We start from the raw sequence: 18,131 nt of genomic DNA, 5'->3' as shown, positions 1-18,131 counted from the left end.
TCAATGAACATAAACTCAATAAATAATGATATATCGTTATTAACAATGTTTATTTATTTAACAAGCTGAATAAATTGGCAATGATTAGAGTAAAAAGGTTACTCTTAATAAAGGGATATCTCCATACAAATCTATAATCAAAATTCTTTTAAGTAGGCCGAAATGAGTTTAACAACGACAAGAACCCGCCATGTTCCTGTGATTCATTTGCTCTCCTAGCAGAACAACCCACTATATCTTGATTCAATGCTTGATGAACATCCTAAAAATAACAAACATGCATAGACAAAAAGTGAATAACAGTAACAACTTTATCCATTTAGTCAAGTTATCAAGTGGTTTGAAACTATGGAAAAAGGAAACACATACCAGCGGTAGATTCTTCTTCTTTCTTCGCATAGAGTTCTTGATTGAGGCGTCGAGTTCAAATCCAAGCCTCTTCATTCTCAGCTGACCCTTTGTTGAAACCTTTGAAGGACCTTGGATGTTAGATTCACCAAGATGGGGGTCGCCCTGTGTGACCGTGCTATTTTGTGAACTTGGAACACGCCTGGACACCAAGTTCGCATGATAATCAAGCAACTTTGACTTTAACTGATCAAGACCCGAATGTAACATGACTGCTTCTTCTTCGCATGTCACAAAATCTTGTGCTACATTGTAGAAGTGTGAACACAGTCGTCTAAATAAGTTATGACTTTCGTCCGATCGCTTCTCGTCATGGCTGCTCTTGATGAAAGTGTGTTTTCGCTGTACATTCTTGCTCCATCGAGGGATAACATAGCAAGATGGTACTGTGTCTACTCCATAATAAAACAACACAGCAAGACAATGGCAACAAATAATACCTCTTGATCCAAACATGTTGCATTCGCACCGAACCTTGTGTGTCTTGGGGTCAAACTTAACACTGTACTTCCAAGATCTAAGCTCCCCATACAGTAGGTATTGCTCGTTCACGGTCACCCGAAATAAATCACCCTCTTGAGTGACCCCACGGACTAAACAATCCCCTCTTTTACTGAATTCATGTTGGACTTGTCTAAACTTAGAGGTTGTGTACTCATGCTGAAATTGTCTTTCAATTGTAGAGCTCGATGAACATGGGACAACTCTTTTAGAGTCTGCAGCATCATCCTTTAGTTCTTTTTGCTCTTTGTTCCCAAGCACATTGTCATACTCATGCACGAACTGAACCAGTCCACTTTTACAATGCAGGTAACCACCGAAAAAGGTGTGCATACTCTCACTCCGTTGGGTACTTCTCATACCAGCCCAAAATTCACCTTGGAAATATATTGGAACCCACATTCGACGATCTTCGTAAAGGTCTACAAAACCAAAACATACATTTCAAATCGGGAATCATCATCATGAATAAATAGCTACATCACAGTACACCACTAAAGGTTGCTGGAAGGCCTAAGCAAAGACGCTACCAAAAGAAGAATTACATGTTCTACAAGTGGTGTGTCATCTTCACTCAAACACGGAACATTAACGTCGGTGGAATTAGAATTCTCCCTTACGTCATACGCACTGCCGTACAATGCTTCTTCAAAAATTGGTGTATCCATGGACATATTGTGATACACTCGCCTTCAACGCAGACACATACACCGGAAATCGGTGCTCGAGGAAGGGCCTGTGTCGCAAATAGAAAGTCTATTGCAGATTCTTATTGATGTTACTAAAATCAGGACGAAGATATTACCTGGTATAGTTCACGACACTACGGTTTCGCGACACCACCATGCACGCACGTCGCATCTTTCTTCCACGAGGCTGTTGGTGCATCCAATTGGAATCGGGGGGAAGAGACGGTCACTGGCGGATTGGGCATGGCGGCGTCCCGATGACTGAAAATTTTGACCAATTGTACGAGAGACGTTCGGCGATGGTTTCTTAGGAAAGAAGTTGCGTGAAAGGGTTGGGGTATTGGGTTTCTCTAGTTTGAGGTTAACCTGATCCACGGTTACCATTTCCTTACTTTTTCAAAATGTTTTCCATGGACCCCACATAAAACCTAATTTAGCCATATAAATTTATTTTAATTTTTTTTTTAATTTGTGTTGGTAATAGTTGGCAGACTCTCTCTTGGTAATGTATACTTTTCCTTTTTTTAATGAATGTTGTGGTTTTGATGCTAAGATTGATTGCTTGATTGCATTTGGATTTGAATACGTATTTTGATATTGTTATGTTTGTGTTTATCAGTATGATTCTGGAAGAGTGTGTTGGGAAGGAGGATTTGGAAAAATTAAAATAAACTTAGTACGTTAGGGAAGGAGGATTCTTCGCTGGATTAGGCTTATAGAAAGAAGGGGTTACTGCATTGGGGGAAGGGAGTGGATTAGGGTTTTAGAAAGGGGGTTGGTGTTTTGATTTTTCAAGATAGATTGTGTTAATTAATAAGGCTGCCATCTTAGTAAAATATGGTGGTCAACTCAATAGCATTTTTATCAGAGATGTGCTTCGATGAGCTCAAGAGTACGCTTGTCAAATTTTAAAATCATTTAAAGACTATTTTAATTTGGTATTTACCTCGTCTAATAAATCCTAAACACTGCTAGGATTAACTAATGTTCAATCAAATAGAAATAGTAACCATTACCTTCTTAATAATCTAGATTAGTTTTAAGACCAATTATCTAGCCTAGATTCACACCAAAATCTAATCCTAATTTCTTTTGCCTAACTTAATCAACCTTACAAAACTTCAAGCTAATGTAAGTTAAGGACATTCTTATCCTGATTAATCGTACTAACCTTTCAAATACTCGAGATAAGAGAAAAGGTAATTTATACAACTAACCTTCAATTGTTTAAGGCAATGATTCATTAACACCGTGAATGAATATCAAATTTGAACATGGGAGGATTGAAGAAACAAAGATACTTAATTGAAGAAAGCTCAAGAGTTCAAATATAAACCATGATATTTATTAGAATCTCTAATCAATAAAAAATTACTCAAATATAAAAAACGAAATTAAAGTCATCCTCGAAAGGGATATTTCCACTTTTTGGGTTAAAAAAATAATTTAAATGACAAGAAAGTAAATTAATATTTTTACAGACGATGAACTGATCACTAGAAAATAGACATAAATAATAAGTAAATTAGCAATTTCACATACGACTGAGCCAATCATAAAAGATAAAGAATGTTGGGGAAAATAAAATGACATTAAAGTAAATGTTAGAATTTTAATTATGTTAGAGGGTCAATAAAAAATTAAGAAAATAAAAGTGATGAGAAATTCAAAGTTTTAGTTTTGAAATGCTTATAACATGAACAAACTATAACTAAATTTATATGAAACTAAACTCCTAAATATATAAAATTATGACCTAAGAAATTAAATTAAATATGAGAAGAGTATTGTTGTTCTCAATTACATGTTCTAATGCGCGAGATTTCCCTCCTTTGTATAGGAAAAATTTTATATGAGAAATTTCCAGTATATTCTTTGCTAAGTCATTTCTCAAATTATATGTATCAATTTGTTGCTCATTTTTCGGTATTATTTTCTAAAAATCTGACCAGTACTTTTGAATCAAAATTGTAGATATATGTCTCATTTGAATTTAGACACAATGTTTTTCCTAATCCAATAAAAAGTGAAAGAGATATTCATCATTTACTGCAACATTGTAGAATCATTATGAAAATTGCACTATTTTATTCCCAGGCTGTTTACTCCATCTAGATGGATGAATTAGCTCCAAATATAAAAGATAGAGTTGTAGATTATTCAATTTTCTTCAATTTAGATATAAGATTTGAAGAATTTGAATATGAAAGGGTTAGATAATATCCTTTTTTTTTTAGTTGTTCAGAATTTCAATAAGCAGAGCTTGACATGCTTGACTTCACAATTCATCATTTTTATTGGCTCATTTTGTATATTAGATGCATGAATAAAGTTTTAATGTTTCTAATTCAATTTATGAGTCAAACACTAGGATAATTTTAACCTTCTAAACATCATCTTTTGCGATGGTTTATTTTAGCAATAATTATAGTTTTTTCTCTTAGCTTTTTTAGCATATAAAATACGTAGACTTAAGAGATCTACGCAAAAAAATGCGTTCAAAATACAAATACGAGTTTGGATACAAACATAAAGCCTAGGGTCCAAAATAATGCCTTAACAAAATATAATGCAAATTTATATAATTTAAAAACTAATTTAATAATTTACAATCTTATGGACTCTAGAAAATATTCATGCAATATGTATATATTTATGCACAAATAAATACTAAAATTTTAAGTATTTGGGATAAAATATATAAATATTTTCACTCTTATCAACCAATTGCGAACTAATAGACTTCAGATGAGTAGTACAGATACAACTAGCAACATTGAAATGATGAATATTCCTTTATCCAAGGTGAAATTTCTCTAGAGGGAATGGTCAATGATGCTACCAGTCCTTACAAAGGTCGTACCAATGCAAATCGCGGATAATGCTAAGGGTAGTCACACAAAACCGACAAAGATAAAACAAAGGAGAAAATGGATGGAAAAGATTCAAGAACAAATTCAATCTATCCAAGGATCCAATGTTTATGGTTCTGTAGAGATTAACCAGTTATGCCCTTCCTTAGATATTGTGGCACCTAAAGGATTCAAAATACTGGAGTTCTCCAAATATGATAGAAGTGACAATCCACTCTTTCATTTGAAGAGTTATTACACCAAAATGACAATTTGGTCCAAAGAGAAAAAAAATTCTTATTAGCTTCTTTCATAAAAGTTTAACAGGACCCGCTTTGGAATGATATATTCAACTAGATCACTCTAAGATATCTTATTGAAAAGATATGGCTGAAAAATTCATGAGTCAATATAAGTTTAACTTAGAATCAGTACCAACTTGTGAGCAATTGGACACAATGTAAAAGAAAAAGGAAAATTCTATGGTGCTTATGGAAGATTCCTTCAGCAGGTGAGGAAAAGTGTTGGCAAAATGTGGAGACGACACATGTGAGATCTTGGAAATTATGAGGAGACAAATTCTGACCAAAAGCAGAAGCTATAGGAGTTATAGGGTAATAGAATTAGATTAATTCTAAAAATATAATTGTAATTATATTATTGGGCTCTGTTAGTGTGAAGTTGCGGCCCTTTTTTTGGAAGTGTGTCAATGATATGGGTTTTTGTGTTTCAAAAAAAATTGAGAATTCAAAAATAATAACAGTAAAAATTGCATGGGCTGAAACAGGCATTATTTATAATAATAGCATTGGATATTATATTAGGAATAGTAATAAGCATCTAAAACTTTAGCATTTTTTCATAAAAACATATTTTTTATTTTATTTTTATATTAAAATAAATATTTTTTTATTAACTAACTCATTAGTTTATATTTATTATATTATCATATACTATATGTATTTATCGAAAAATAATATTAATAAATATTATATCATCTTAAAAAACATTATATTATTATTAATAAAAATATTTGATTTTTTTTATTTATACATATTTAATTACATTTATATTAATAATCATGACTAATAAAAAAAATACTTAATTTAAATATAAGTGAGTCTAAAATTAAAATAATCAGTAACAGAAATTATTACATATATTGATACAACATATATTTGATCCTTTTTATTTAATTATTCCACAACAATATATATAATTTAGTATAATTACATATATTCATCTAACATATATCAAGCAAATCTCAAATGATTAATTTAATGTATAAAAATAACAACTGCTGTAATATGATTAAAAAATTATTCATAATTTTATTTTCTACCTTATTATGTTATTAAGATATTAAATAATTATTTTAATATATTGTTTATCGAAATCCAAAAATAATATATTGCATTTATCGAAGTCCAAAAACTGTTATTAAAATAATTATTTAATATCTTAATAACATAAAAAGGTGGAGAATAAAATTATGAATAATTTTTTTAATCATATTACAGTAGTTATTATTTTCATACGTTAAATTAATCATTTGAGATTTGCTTGATATATGTTGGATGAATATATGTAATTATACTAAATTATATATATTGTTGTGGAATAATTAAATAAAAAAGATCAAATATATGTTGTATCAATATATGTAATAATTTCTGTTACTGATTATTTTAATTTTAGACTCACTTATATTTAAATTAAGTATTTTTTTTAGTTATGATTATTAATATAAATGTAATTAAATATGTATAAATAAAAAAAATCAAATATTTTTATTAATAATAATATAATATTTTTTAAGATTATATAATATTTATTAATATTATTTTTTGATAAATACATATAGTATATGATAATATAATAAATATAAACTAATCAGTTAGTTAGTAAAAAAAATATTTATTTTAATATAAAAATAAAATTAAAAATGTGTTTTTATGAAAAAATACTAAAGTTTTAGATGCTTATTACTACTCCTAATACAATATCCAATGCTATTATTATAAGTAATGCTCATTTCAGCCCATGTAACTTTTACTGTTATTATTTTTGAATTCTCAATTTTTTTCGAAACCCAAAAATCCATATCATTGACACACTTCCAAAAAAGGACTGCAACTTCACACTAACAGGGCCCAATAATATAATTACAATTATGTTTTCAGAATTAATCTAATTCTATTACCCTACAACTCCTATAGCCTTTACTTTTGGACAGAATTTGTCTCCTCATAGTTCCAAAGATCTCACATGTGTCGTCTCCATATTTTGCCAACACTTTTCCTCACCTGCTGAAGGAATCTTCCATAACCACCATAGCACTTCCCGTTGAAGAAAGAATTGAAATGTTGTCGAAAGTTGGAAAACTACCCATTGGCAATGATGATAATCATGTCAAAAAGAGTTTTCATTCAAAGAAGAAAGATAAATATGTGAATTTTGTGAAACACCAATCCCCTATTATCTCCGAAAGTTTGACATTTTCTCCAAGGCCTTGAGCAGTTTCTTATCAAAGTCCTACACCATATTTTCTTCCATATCAAACACTTATTTTTAGAAATACCTCACACCATCAAGTCAACAATTTTCAACCGCATCAATTCTATGCCTAAACTTGACCTCCATACAACTCATATCCTCCTCACTTCCCAATCCAAACACAACCTAGACCAAGCTTTCAGTACCAAAGCATCGTGCACTACAACAAAGTCGAAAATCCCAAAAAATACACTCTTGATCCCTGATTTTCTAAGGCGCAAAATTATACAACAAGACAACAATAGCAACAAGAAGTTGCAGGAATCAACATTTTAAAAATCATATTTTCAAAAGGTTAAAAAATTATAAACGGCACTTGACAATTACCTCGAAAGACATCAAGGTCCTCAATAAAAAATACCATTTTCGGCCTTTGATCTTTATTTCTGTGAGACTGGTTAGCCCATCTGTCAATATTTTCTCTCTATATTAATAGAATAAGCCTACATGACATGTTAAATAGTTGATTTGTCCGTTAAGAACAAACTAAGATTGACAAATTCTTTTTTGTTGGGAGTCTCATTATCTTTTAGGATAACTGTTAGGGTCGTTTAGTTTTTTATTTATTTTTTGTTACTTTTTCAAATACATTGGTTAAATTTATTAGTGACTTTTAAGTTGTTTTTACTTATAAAAATTTAATGGAGGATATATTAGTAATTAACGTGTGACATAAGTATATTTTGAAAAGAAATCATTGACAAAAGGGCTAACTATCTCACAAAATTAAATATCAAGAACCGAAATGAATTTTTTTTATTAGGGACCTCATAGTCTTTTTGAAAAAATTATCAAGGATCAAAATGAGTATTCACTCTTTCAAAAACAATACTATCTGAAACAATTTTTAAAACCAAAATCATACCGTCAAGATGCAATAAATCTATAGTGGCATGCAAGAAAAGCAATTAAGAAACAAGAAGAATTGAAAATCGATAGAGGAAAAACACTAACTTTGATGATCAGGAAGGCACCACGAATGTAATTTCAAAAAAAGGCGACACAAAAAATTTACAGAAAGACTTGAACCAGCAAGTGGTTCTCAATGAATTATTAATAAGGGTGTGTTTGGAGTTTACGTTGGGAAGAGAAAAGTCCGTTTGAGCGTCTTGAACGTTCTATTTTTATGTTTGATAATCTTTTGTTTTCAACCCAAAAATGCATACACCTCTAAACGTACATTTACCTGAATCAAAAAATAAATTCTAGCTTCTGCGTTGGGAAAGTTTGGTTATCATTGAGAAATTAGATGAAAATTTTTTTCCTTTTCTACCAACTTTATCCTTTATTTTTTTCTATAAAAAAGATGCAAGTAGCCATATAACTTTTACAGTAAGTCACCAAAAAATATAACTTTTACAGTAGTTCTTTGTGTATATTTTTCGTTCCAATTTTTTTCATACAAATTTATTTTAATCACGGCCCAGGTAAAAAAATTATTATTTTTTGTTTATATAAATTCTTTTTTCTATTATTTATTGTACTATATTTATGTTGTGTATAAATTTTTTTTATTTTTTATTTGGTTTTATTCATATGAATTTTATTTACTTCTTATTGTAATTTTTTTTATATAATATATGTTGTTGATTGTAATTATTATATACTATGTTTGCATGATTTTTTTTTCGTTTTTATTGTACTTCTGACTATACTTTATTTTCGTTTTTATTATATACTAATTATAAGTAATAAATGAGTCATAAATAATAAAAATTTATAGTCCAAAATGATACTAAATTAAAGAATACTAACGATACTAAAAAAAATTATAGAACATTTTCTTTTTCTTTGACATTATAAAATGTATAATACTATCTTTTATATTTTTATTTTTTATTGTATTTATTTTATTTATATGATAAATATTTTTTATATTATTTTTTTAGTATTCTGTTTTTTCATGTATATTATTATTTTTTATTATTTTCTAGTTTATATGAATTTTTTTTATTATATGAACTTTTTATGATATTTTTTATTATTTTTTATGTATTTTATTAGTGTTTTATCATGTCTCTTAATAAGATCTATTCAAATATCTAAAGTAAAATAATAGAATAATATAAAAAATTATTTAAATTGATGTCTCTTTTAGTAATTTTTTATCTAAAAGTGATTTTGAATAATATAATCCAAACAACATTTATTTTACTTTGCAAAATCAATTTTATACAAACTACAATTTATAAACTGTAGTCCAAACACACACTAAATTTATAAGGAAAGAGGAGTTTGGGGAAAACAATTTTAGAGAAAATAGGAGAGTTTTTGCACCAAGAAGAAATAAAAAAAATAAGGAAGAAGAAGAAAAGTCAAGCTTTTATAGTTATGAATAAGGGTAAAAAGGTAAAATCACAATGCATTCAATGCTGCATAGTTACCAAGAAGATCAAAGGGCACATAAACGGTTATAGAAGTACAAAATGTTATATCAATTCAAAATCATATTGAGTCAGTCGACCTTTTCAAATAAAATCACGTCGAGAAACCGACTTGCATAATGACTGGGCTATACCTGATCATATAACTTGTTCAATATACCAACGTCAAATACAACTTATCTATCTTATTACTCGAGTCCGACTTATCTAATTCGACTTCGAGTAGGGGCATTTTTCATAACCTAGCTCAAAAAAAGAGCCAACCTCAAAATGAATAAGGCCCAATCTATAAAGAATCCAGATCCACTATAAATATGTCCGACCTAATGAAGCTTGGATCCTTTAGCCACGACCCAACCTTACTTGTATATCAAGGTCTTAGCTGTACCAACATGCATCCGTACAAATTAGCCCATTATTTTAAATAAAGAATCTCAACAACTTCTACACAAAAAGGGGAAGTAATCACCCATCATTATAGGCTGATAAATTACAAAAAGATAGTAAGATTATCACTTCTACTATATAAATATCTCATCATACACATGTATTTTTCAATCTTAATTCATAAGTCTCTTGTAGGTATCATTCTCCATCCTCATTCAAAGACTTCAAACGAACTTTATCTCACTAAGTAAAAACATCAAAATTTTCATAAAAAAGACACTGAATCTCAGGTTCAAACCCAAATCTCATCAATTTCAGGTGATCTTCGAAACAAAAAGATTACCTAGAGCTTGTAGTGCTAATAAGGGTTGTAGTGTGTAAATATCTCTACTGCTTTTTATTAGAAGTTATTTTTTAAGTTTATGATTTATTTTATTTAAATTTTTTTGTGAATGATTGTTAATTTGATATTAATTGTATGAATTCAATAGAGATATAGCCATAACGGTTTTAAGTTATCCTCTGTTAATCTAGACATTTTTTATAATGGTGTTTATAAATTTTCTATTAAGAGAGTTTAATTCCATGAAAAAAAAGAGTTTGATTGAAATCTGTAATTAGACCATGCAAGTTGCAAGCTGGTTAATAGAAGCAATATTTTTCTTGAACGCCATCAAGAAATGAACTTCTATTATAGATCGTCGTTCCTAATTGGAAATTCGGAGGGTATTCCATGCTTAACATATAAAAGAATTAAATTTTTATTTGTGTTTGAGATTCATGTAATTATTCATTTTAATTTTTGAAATTTATAATTTCTTATAATGATGTCCCATATATAGATCGGCGGCACTATTTTTCCTTCAACCTTTTTCGGCACTAAGTAAGCAAACAAAATACTGAGATGGCAAAATCTTGCTAAGATGATGCTACAATAACTAGCTGATATGACAATATTTATTTTTGAACACAATGTGACCTCTAAAACTCTAATTTATTTCCATTATTTATAGGAGTTCCAATTTTCTGTATCCTCCTCCTTCCTTCTTCTTGTCTTTTTTATTTTCTTTTTCTTCTTCTTTCACAAATTTAAATTTAAAAGACCAATTTTATAAAACATAAAAAAAAAAGAGAATATCTGGATAAATTTATCAACAAAAAATGACACAGAAGATTTGCAACAAAAAACTGTTACAAAAAAACTATTGTCGGGTAAAATTATCAATCCAATCCACACTGAATAGAGGAAGATGCAAGTAGGATTTTTAGATTGAATTTCAACTCTACCTGATCAACTCACACCTTATGTATGTATATGTTATATACTTATATAAAAATATATTTCAAATAGATGTTGAACCAAAGAACTCTCACACAGTCTTACTAAATGCAAGATCCTATCCTTAGTCACTAAAAAAAGATCATTAATTGATAATTTAATATTTTTTTTAAATAAAAAGTAATTCTATTTTAAATTACCATTAAGTTATATAATAATATTGTATCTTTTTTGTAACCCCCGAGTAGGATCGGATGACTAAGAATGGATAGGGTTAGAGCTGTGATATTCTAAACTTACAGATAAAATAGGATTGGGTTTATATAAAAATCTCAACTTGCAGATAGAATTAAAATTAGATCCAAACTCTACCCCCACCTTATCCGTTACCACTCCTAATGATATGGGAGTACGAAAATAAAACGTGTTGGGCAACATGCGAATGGGTTCACATTCGATGGGATAGTTTAATTAATGAGGTGAGGATGTGATGGACAAGCAATGCAATCAAGTGGGAAGTAACTGAATCCTCATCACCACGTAGCATCGCATTTGACCATCAATATCTGCTAAATCAGCAATATTTGCAATGAATCTTTGAATGGAATGAAAATTTAAATTTGTGGAAAAAGAAGAAAAAGAAGATAAGAAAGGAGGATGAAAAGACTGGCACTCGGATAAATAATGAGAATAAAATTAGAGTTTCAGAAACTATATTGGGTTCAAAAACAAATCTTGTCGCATCAGTTAGTCTCGTTGCAGTGTTCACCGTGGCAAGATTTTGCCACCTCAGTATTTCGTTCACTGACTCAACACCATAGAGAGACTAAAATAATGTCCGAACGTGTATCTAGGGTATCACTATAGGGTGAACTAAAATGAATAATCACGGTAATTTCAAAAACCAAAATGAAAATTTAATCCATATAAAACAGAGTGGGAAGGCCAATCACAATTTTAAGGGTAATATGAAACAAAGTATGCATGGAATTAGAGGGGGAGAGGGGAGGGGGGGGGGGGCGGAGAATGAAAATAATAACAAACCCTTTATATCGTTTCTAGACTTCATTTGAGTGAAGACTAAGTAGGTGAAAACATTTGAATCCAACATCAATAGACAAAAGTGACACCTCAATGTGTCACACTAGATGGCTTAATGATATGATATTTGACTAACCCTTCTTTAGTTCAAACTTCAAAAGTACTAGTCCTTTTCTTGAGGTTGTATTACTACATCCAACAATGATGAGATATGCCTATTGTGTGCTGCTGTACTCAAAGCTCAATTTCCCTCATTGAAACTGGTGTGAATAGCTTTCAACTTAATATATAGTTCTCCCAAAGTAAAGTAATGTGGAAAAGGCAAAAGTTTCCGTGAGTCAAAACACAGCTTTGTTTGTGTTCAATGACAGCTTCGAATGGAGTTGTTTTATATGGAGGTATGCCAAAATAAAGCCATTTTTTTAACCTTTCAGAATAGGAACAAAAATCTCCGTTTTTACTTGGAAGTGGTAATGATTTTCCATGATAGTTAGTAGTATAATATTTGCATTAGTTTTTCATGCTATTGAGTGATTATTGATCCTTGATCATGGGAAAACTCTAAAATCTAACCTCATCTGTTATATCACGCACACACGCACGCACAGAGAGCACATAAAGAAAGAAAGTTGAGAGGAGAAGATCCTTTTATTTTTTCATTGGTCAATTAATTTTGCCGTGTTTTTCATGAAAGACAAATCTTAAGATGCCACTTTACCCCTTTTTTTTCTGTTGGAAACTTCCCCTTCCATCAATTGTGGAAAATTTTTATGCACTTTCACTTTCATGTTAGAGAGAGAAATGTAGGACTGTGTAATAAGAGAGAAAACAATAGATGAAACAAAAGCACTTAAGCTAGTCTGCAAAAGAGGCATAGAACTTTAGGCCACTGTGCAAATCTACAGAGAAGTTTATATGCCAATGACAACAACAACAAAAAGAAAGAACAGATATGTTCAAGAAGTAAAATCTAAAATAGTAGACATGTGATTCGGAAGAATGACATGCGCACCCAATTCCATACATCATTTTTAACTGGGATCAGACTTGTCAAGAGCTGAAACCAAATGCAACATCAAGTACAAAACAGGCGAAGTTAGAAAATGGGGATGAATAGAAGAAACAAAAAACAATGACATTATAGAGAGAGACACATTACTGTTGTAATTCAGGAGCTTCTCAATGAGGTCAACATGCGTCATAAGCATACGCCTACAACAATAACGAACCAGCCCCAAAGCATCCAGCGCATCTCTGCAATCCGTGATGTTAAGGCAACCATATTAGACCTAACTAATCAACTAAAATGCCATCAGCAGTTAAGGAAAACTGAAAAAGCAATACCAGATTTCACATATTGAACATAGGCAAATGCATGTTGAATTGAAAAGGTTAAAATAATGTACAACAATCAAATAGCTTCTGATAGATCATACTAATCAGGATTTGTTTACCATCCATCCTAAACCATTGACTACTCATACTACCGTTTTGCCAAGCATGTTAGATCCAATAAATTAATAACTAATAGATAGACAAACAAGTGAAACGACCCTTCAGCCGTTCAAGTCACCACAAAAAATAAAATAAAATCAATCTTTCTATCTAACTCGGCTCAGCATATGCAAGTATGTAATTAGTAACCCCACATTCAAATTTTAGCGATGATTAACATAGCTATACAAAATCAATAACAGGATTATAAGATGTAAATATTACATATATAATAAGGCAGTCGCAACAGTAATAAAATACACAGGCTATAAACCCTAACCGAAGAAAACTAGGAATTGAAAGTATGAAGAAAGAGGGCGAAACTGACCCTTCAGAGTAATCTGACTGAAGAAGGTCCAAATATGCATCCCATTTGTTTCCGATAACCTATAAACAAAAATTGAGCACCAATTATCCAAAGACTTATTAAATAAACCCTGAAACCGTGAAAAAAGAAAGAACAACAGTGTGTTGAAATGCAAGGAAGAAGAGAAAATCACCTTTCCACAGGTGAAGCAACGGACTGGGATAATCATCTTGCTCCTTCTCTGCACACTCTGGAAGCTTCTCTAAGAGGCAGCTTCTTGTTTCAACTTAAAAGTAAATCATCAACCAAAGTTTCATAATCGCATGAATAAAAAATCATAACTAAAGCTAACTCTAATAACCAACAAGAAGAACAATTAATACAGCAGTGACAGCACAATATAGCGGCAACAATGAGCAAATAACGAGCAACACAGCATGGGATTAAAAAGGAGCAGAGGGCCTACCGGAACGGAGGCGACGCCGGCGACCGGAAGGAGACGACGACAGCGAAGGGGAATGCGTTGCGTAGGACGAAGGGAAGAAGGAACCGCTACTGGGAGAAGAGGGTAGGATTTAGGGTTCTCGTCGGTCTTATTTTGCTTCGTTTTCCTTTTCTAAACCCGAAACCCCGCTGCTTTGCTCACAGTATGGGTTGTTCAATATTTCAATACCCGACTCGACTCGGTTCCCAAGTATATTTTATTAGATTTAGATTTGTTTTTTTATTCGGTATTATTTTTGGAGAGTTAAACTCCAAAATGGTTCCTGAGATTGGCGTCGTGCACTAAAATTGTTCATGAGATTCTAATTGCACCAATTACGTCTCTGAGATTGAAAAAAGTGCACTATATTAGTCTCTGACCTATTTTCCATTAACGACGTGATGACATGGCATGATGACGTGGACTGTAAGTGACACGTGTCACTTCATGATTTGGTCACGTGTAATGGTATGATGATGTGGTGACCAGTGACACGTGGCATGCTGGCGTGGATAGTTGTGCCACGTGTCACAATGTTATTTGGCCACGTGTCCGTTTGTGTTATGGGTCGCAACAGTATTCATCCACGTGTCATCTATTATGTCATTTGTTGTATATGCATTAAATTAGTCCCTCACTTTGCATTAAGTGATTCATTTTAGTCCCTGAAATTGAATGTCGTGCACCAAAATAGTCCATTCACCAGTTTTTTCTATAAATTCAAAATTCTCAATATTTTTTAATGCATTAATTTCAATTCTATTTTTTCACATGTTCTTCAAATAAAAGTGTTTTTATAAAATATTTTTTCTCTTGTGAATACCCTAACCACCGACTTAGAGTTGACTTTTCAAACACCTTCACTAACATCTCCGACATCTTTCAGTTCTTTTATAAAATATTTTTTTATTGCGGATACCCCTAATAACCGCCGTCTTGGAGTTGACGTGAAGGCATTTCAAGCTTCCCTCATTACCATCTCTGACCTCTTTCGTCTAGACTGCAGAGGTCAAAGATGGTAGTGAGGATGCTTGAAGTGCCTTCAATCTAGCTCATTCTAGCTCATTTACACATAACGAAAACGTGTATTTCATAAGAAAAAAAATATTTATTTTAATTATTAATTTATTGTTAAAAACACATATTTTTTTTTATGAAAAAATATGTCTAATCAATCATATAATTATTTTTTTTATAATAACATACTTATATATTACAAAATTTACCAATGTTAAATTATTAAAAAAATTATATAATTAAAACTAAAAAATAAAATCTTAAAAATTTTTATAAAAGCACTTGTATTTAAACAATATATGAAAAAATAGAATTAAAATTAGAGTATCTAAGATATTAAAATTTTAAATTTAAAAAAAATGAGAAAAAATTGGTGAAGGGACTAGTTTGGTGAACGACATTCAATTTTAGGGACTAAAATGAGTTACTTAATGCAAAGTGAGGGACTAATTTGGTGCATATACAACGATAACATAATGGATGATACGTGGACGAATACTGTTGCGACACGTGGCACAAATGGACACGTGGCCAAATAACATTGTGACACGTAGCACAACCATCCACGTCAGCATGCCACGTGTCACTACTCACCACATCATTGTACCATTACACGTGGCCAAATCATGAAGTGACACGTGTCACTTACAGTCCACGTTATCATTCATCACGTCGTTAATGGAAATAGGTCAGGAACTGATATGGTGCATTTTTTCAATCTCAGAAACGTAATTAGTGTAATTGGAATCTCAAGAACAATTTTAGTGCATAACGCCAATCTCAAGAACCATTTTAGGTTTAACTCTATTTTTGAATTTAGATTGTGTCATGTTTTAGATGATTCAGTCTGGTTTAAAGTTTTATTTTATAATTAAAATATATATTTTATAGCAAAATTAATAATAAAATATTATATCTTTATATTTAGTTAATATTTTTATATTATATAATATTATTTTTATTTTAAAATAATTTATTTTATTATAAATATAATATAATATTTATTAAATTTATTTTTTTTAAATTATTAATTTATTTCATAAATTCAAATTTATATATATTAATTTTTTAATATATATAATAATTTATTAGCCAACAACAAATATTAAATGCATTGATTTTGGTAAAATTTTTTTATGGATTTACAATTCCAACTATTGATTTAAATCGATTTTTAGACCTCGTAACTCGGTAACTCTATGTACCCTTTATTTATTTAATAAGTTATGTACTATATAGTTTCCACAAAAGAATAATTATCAAGTTTCTTAAAAAAATGTTGGACTTAATAAATTTCTGAAAAAATTATACTATTTAATTCTTTTGTAGGGTTTATAAACTCATTATTACAATTCAATTTATTTGTCCGTCTTATCTATAAAGAGCAGTAACGGTAAGTCTGTTATAAAAATCTTTTGATGACTTATTTAATATTTTTTTGAGAAAAGCTTAGTATAAAAGCGATTAGGGCTTATAATTATTATAAATTCATTAACGCCTAATCCACCAAAACGCGCTGCAACTCCTACGTCACTTACACGCGCTATATAAAGATCTCGCGTTTATATAACTACCAAATTTAAAAGATTTGTTTCCTTCTTTGTTTTCCTTCTTTCCAAATTTCATCGTTCTTCTTCTCGCGCGTCTTCCCCTGGTTTTTCGATCGTTCTTTTCCTCTCCTTTCTCATTGGTTTGTTCTTCGTCATTGACGTTAGTTCTTCTCTCTGTAACTCCAGCTTCGTTTTCTTTTCGATTTTTTGGTTTCTGAAATCAAAGTTTGAACTCGTTTTGAAGATAATGGATGATTCAACCTCATATTGTCAGCTGAATCAGGGCGAAGTGGATTATGAATTTGAATCTAACGAAGTTCCTAAGGTTTGATTTACATACGATTACTCTGAATTTTGTTGCGGTAATTTGTATAGCATTATGTAGCTGAATAATTCATGAACATTGACTGTGAAACTTCCCCGTGAACATAAATCTGTGGATTGAATGTAATGTATTAGTTTTGATTGATTATCTGGAATTTATAGCAGATGCTCGGGTGTAGATCAAAACTTTTTTGGGTGTATTTGTTTGGGAGTGTGGGTGTATTTACAGTTTATGGCTTTTTCTGTTATTTTAGCTGAGTTGTTGTCGTTCGGGTGTATTATATCAGACATGATTGGGTGTGTTTTTAGTTTTTGTCATGGTGTATTCTGCAGCCTGTGTATTTACAGCTTATGGCTTTTATTGTCATTTTAGTTGAGTTGGTGCCGTTTTGGTGTATTATATTAGCAATAATTGGGTGTATTTATAGTTTTTGACATGGTGTATTCTGCAGCATCTCTCTGTTGTTGATGACCAGTTTGTTCCGAAGGTTGGAATGACCTTTACCACCCTTGAAGATGCTGGAAAATTTTACAGGAACTACGCCAAGGCTGCAGGTTTTTCTACAAGAGTTTGGAGCACAAATAGGAAGGAAAACGAGATTAAGAATCAATTGATTACATGTAGCAGAGAGGAAAAATGAAACTCTCATAGCAAAGACTCATTTGATAGGAATTGGAATGATTTTCTGCTAAATTTTAGTCTTGTGGACAACAAGTGGCTTTCAGGTAGTGTTGAGTTAAAATCTGCAGCAGAGGTGTAAATTTAATTTTTATCGGATGTATTTATAGTCTGTGTTTGGGTGTATTATGCAGATCTCTATGCAGACCGTCATATATGGGTTCCAATCTATCTGGATC

The 18,131-nt window shown here is 30.9% G+C and overlaps 1 protein-coding gene across 3 annotated transcripts; it reads right to left on the bottom strand.

Moving 5' to 3' along the window:
- Nucleotides 1-12,933: 12,933 nt before the first annotated feature.
- On the bottom strand, nt 12,934-14,583 carry LOC112737801 (DNA-directed RNA polymerase subunit 10-like protein). Of its 3 annotated transcripts, none has more exons than XM_025787912.2 (5): nt 14,365-14,583; nt 14,092-14,184; nt 13,920-13,978; nt 13,257-13,351; nt 12,934-13,154 (listed from the first exon to the last, which is right to left on the bottom strand). In XM_025787912.2, the coding sequence occupies exons 2-5, from the start codon at nt 14,125-14,127 to the stop codon at nt 13,129-13,131; spliced, it is 216 nt and encodes a 71-aa protein (XP_025643697.1). In that variant the 5' UTR covers nt 14,128-14,184; nt 14,365-14,583; the 3' UTR covers nt 12,934-13,128. The 3 variants fall into 3 exon arrangements, with proteins under 3 accessions (XP_025643697.1, XP_025643699.1, XP_025643698.1); XM_025787914.2 differs by having other exon boundaries at nt 14,092-14,174; nt 14,365-14,574; XM_025787913.3 differs by having other exon boundaries at nt 14,092-14,171; nt 14,365-14,574.
- Between the last annotated feature and the right edge of the window lie 3,548 nt (nt 14,584-18,131).

The sequence above is a fragment of the Arachis hypogaea genome, chromosome 13 (assembly GCF_003086295.3).
Source record: "Arachis hypogaea cultivar Tifrunner chromosome 13, arahy.Tifrunner.gnm2.J5K5, whole genome shotgun sequence".
NCBI lineage: Eukaryota > Viridiplantae > Streptophyta > Magnoliopsida > Fabales > Fabaceae > Arachis > Arachis hypogaea.
The sequence above is the reverse complement of the archived record's forward strand: the minus strand, read 5'-3'. Positions and strand labels throughout refer to the sequence as shown.

What these genes read in the sequence shown, in the direction of transcription:
- LOC112737801 (XM_025787912.2), bottom strand. Translation starts at nt 14,127, where the DNA reads ATGATTATCCCAGTCCGTTGCTTCACCTGTGGAAAG. An exon ending in GTTGCTTCACCTGTGGAAAG is followed by an intron (nt 13,979 to 14,091) that starts GTGATTTTCTCT and finishes TTTTGTTTATAG; the next exon opens with GTTATCGGAAACAAATGGGA. An exon ending in CAGTCAGATTACTCTGAAGG is followed by an intron (nt 13,352 to 13,919) that starts GTCAGTTTCGCC and finishes CACGGATTGCAG; the next exon opens with AGATGCGCTGGATGCTTTGG.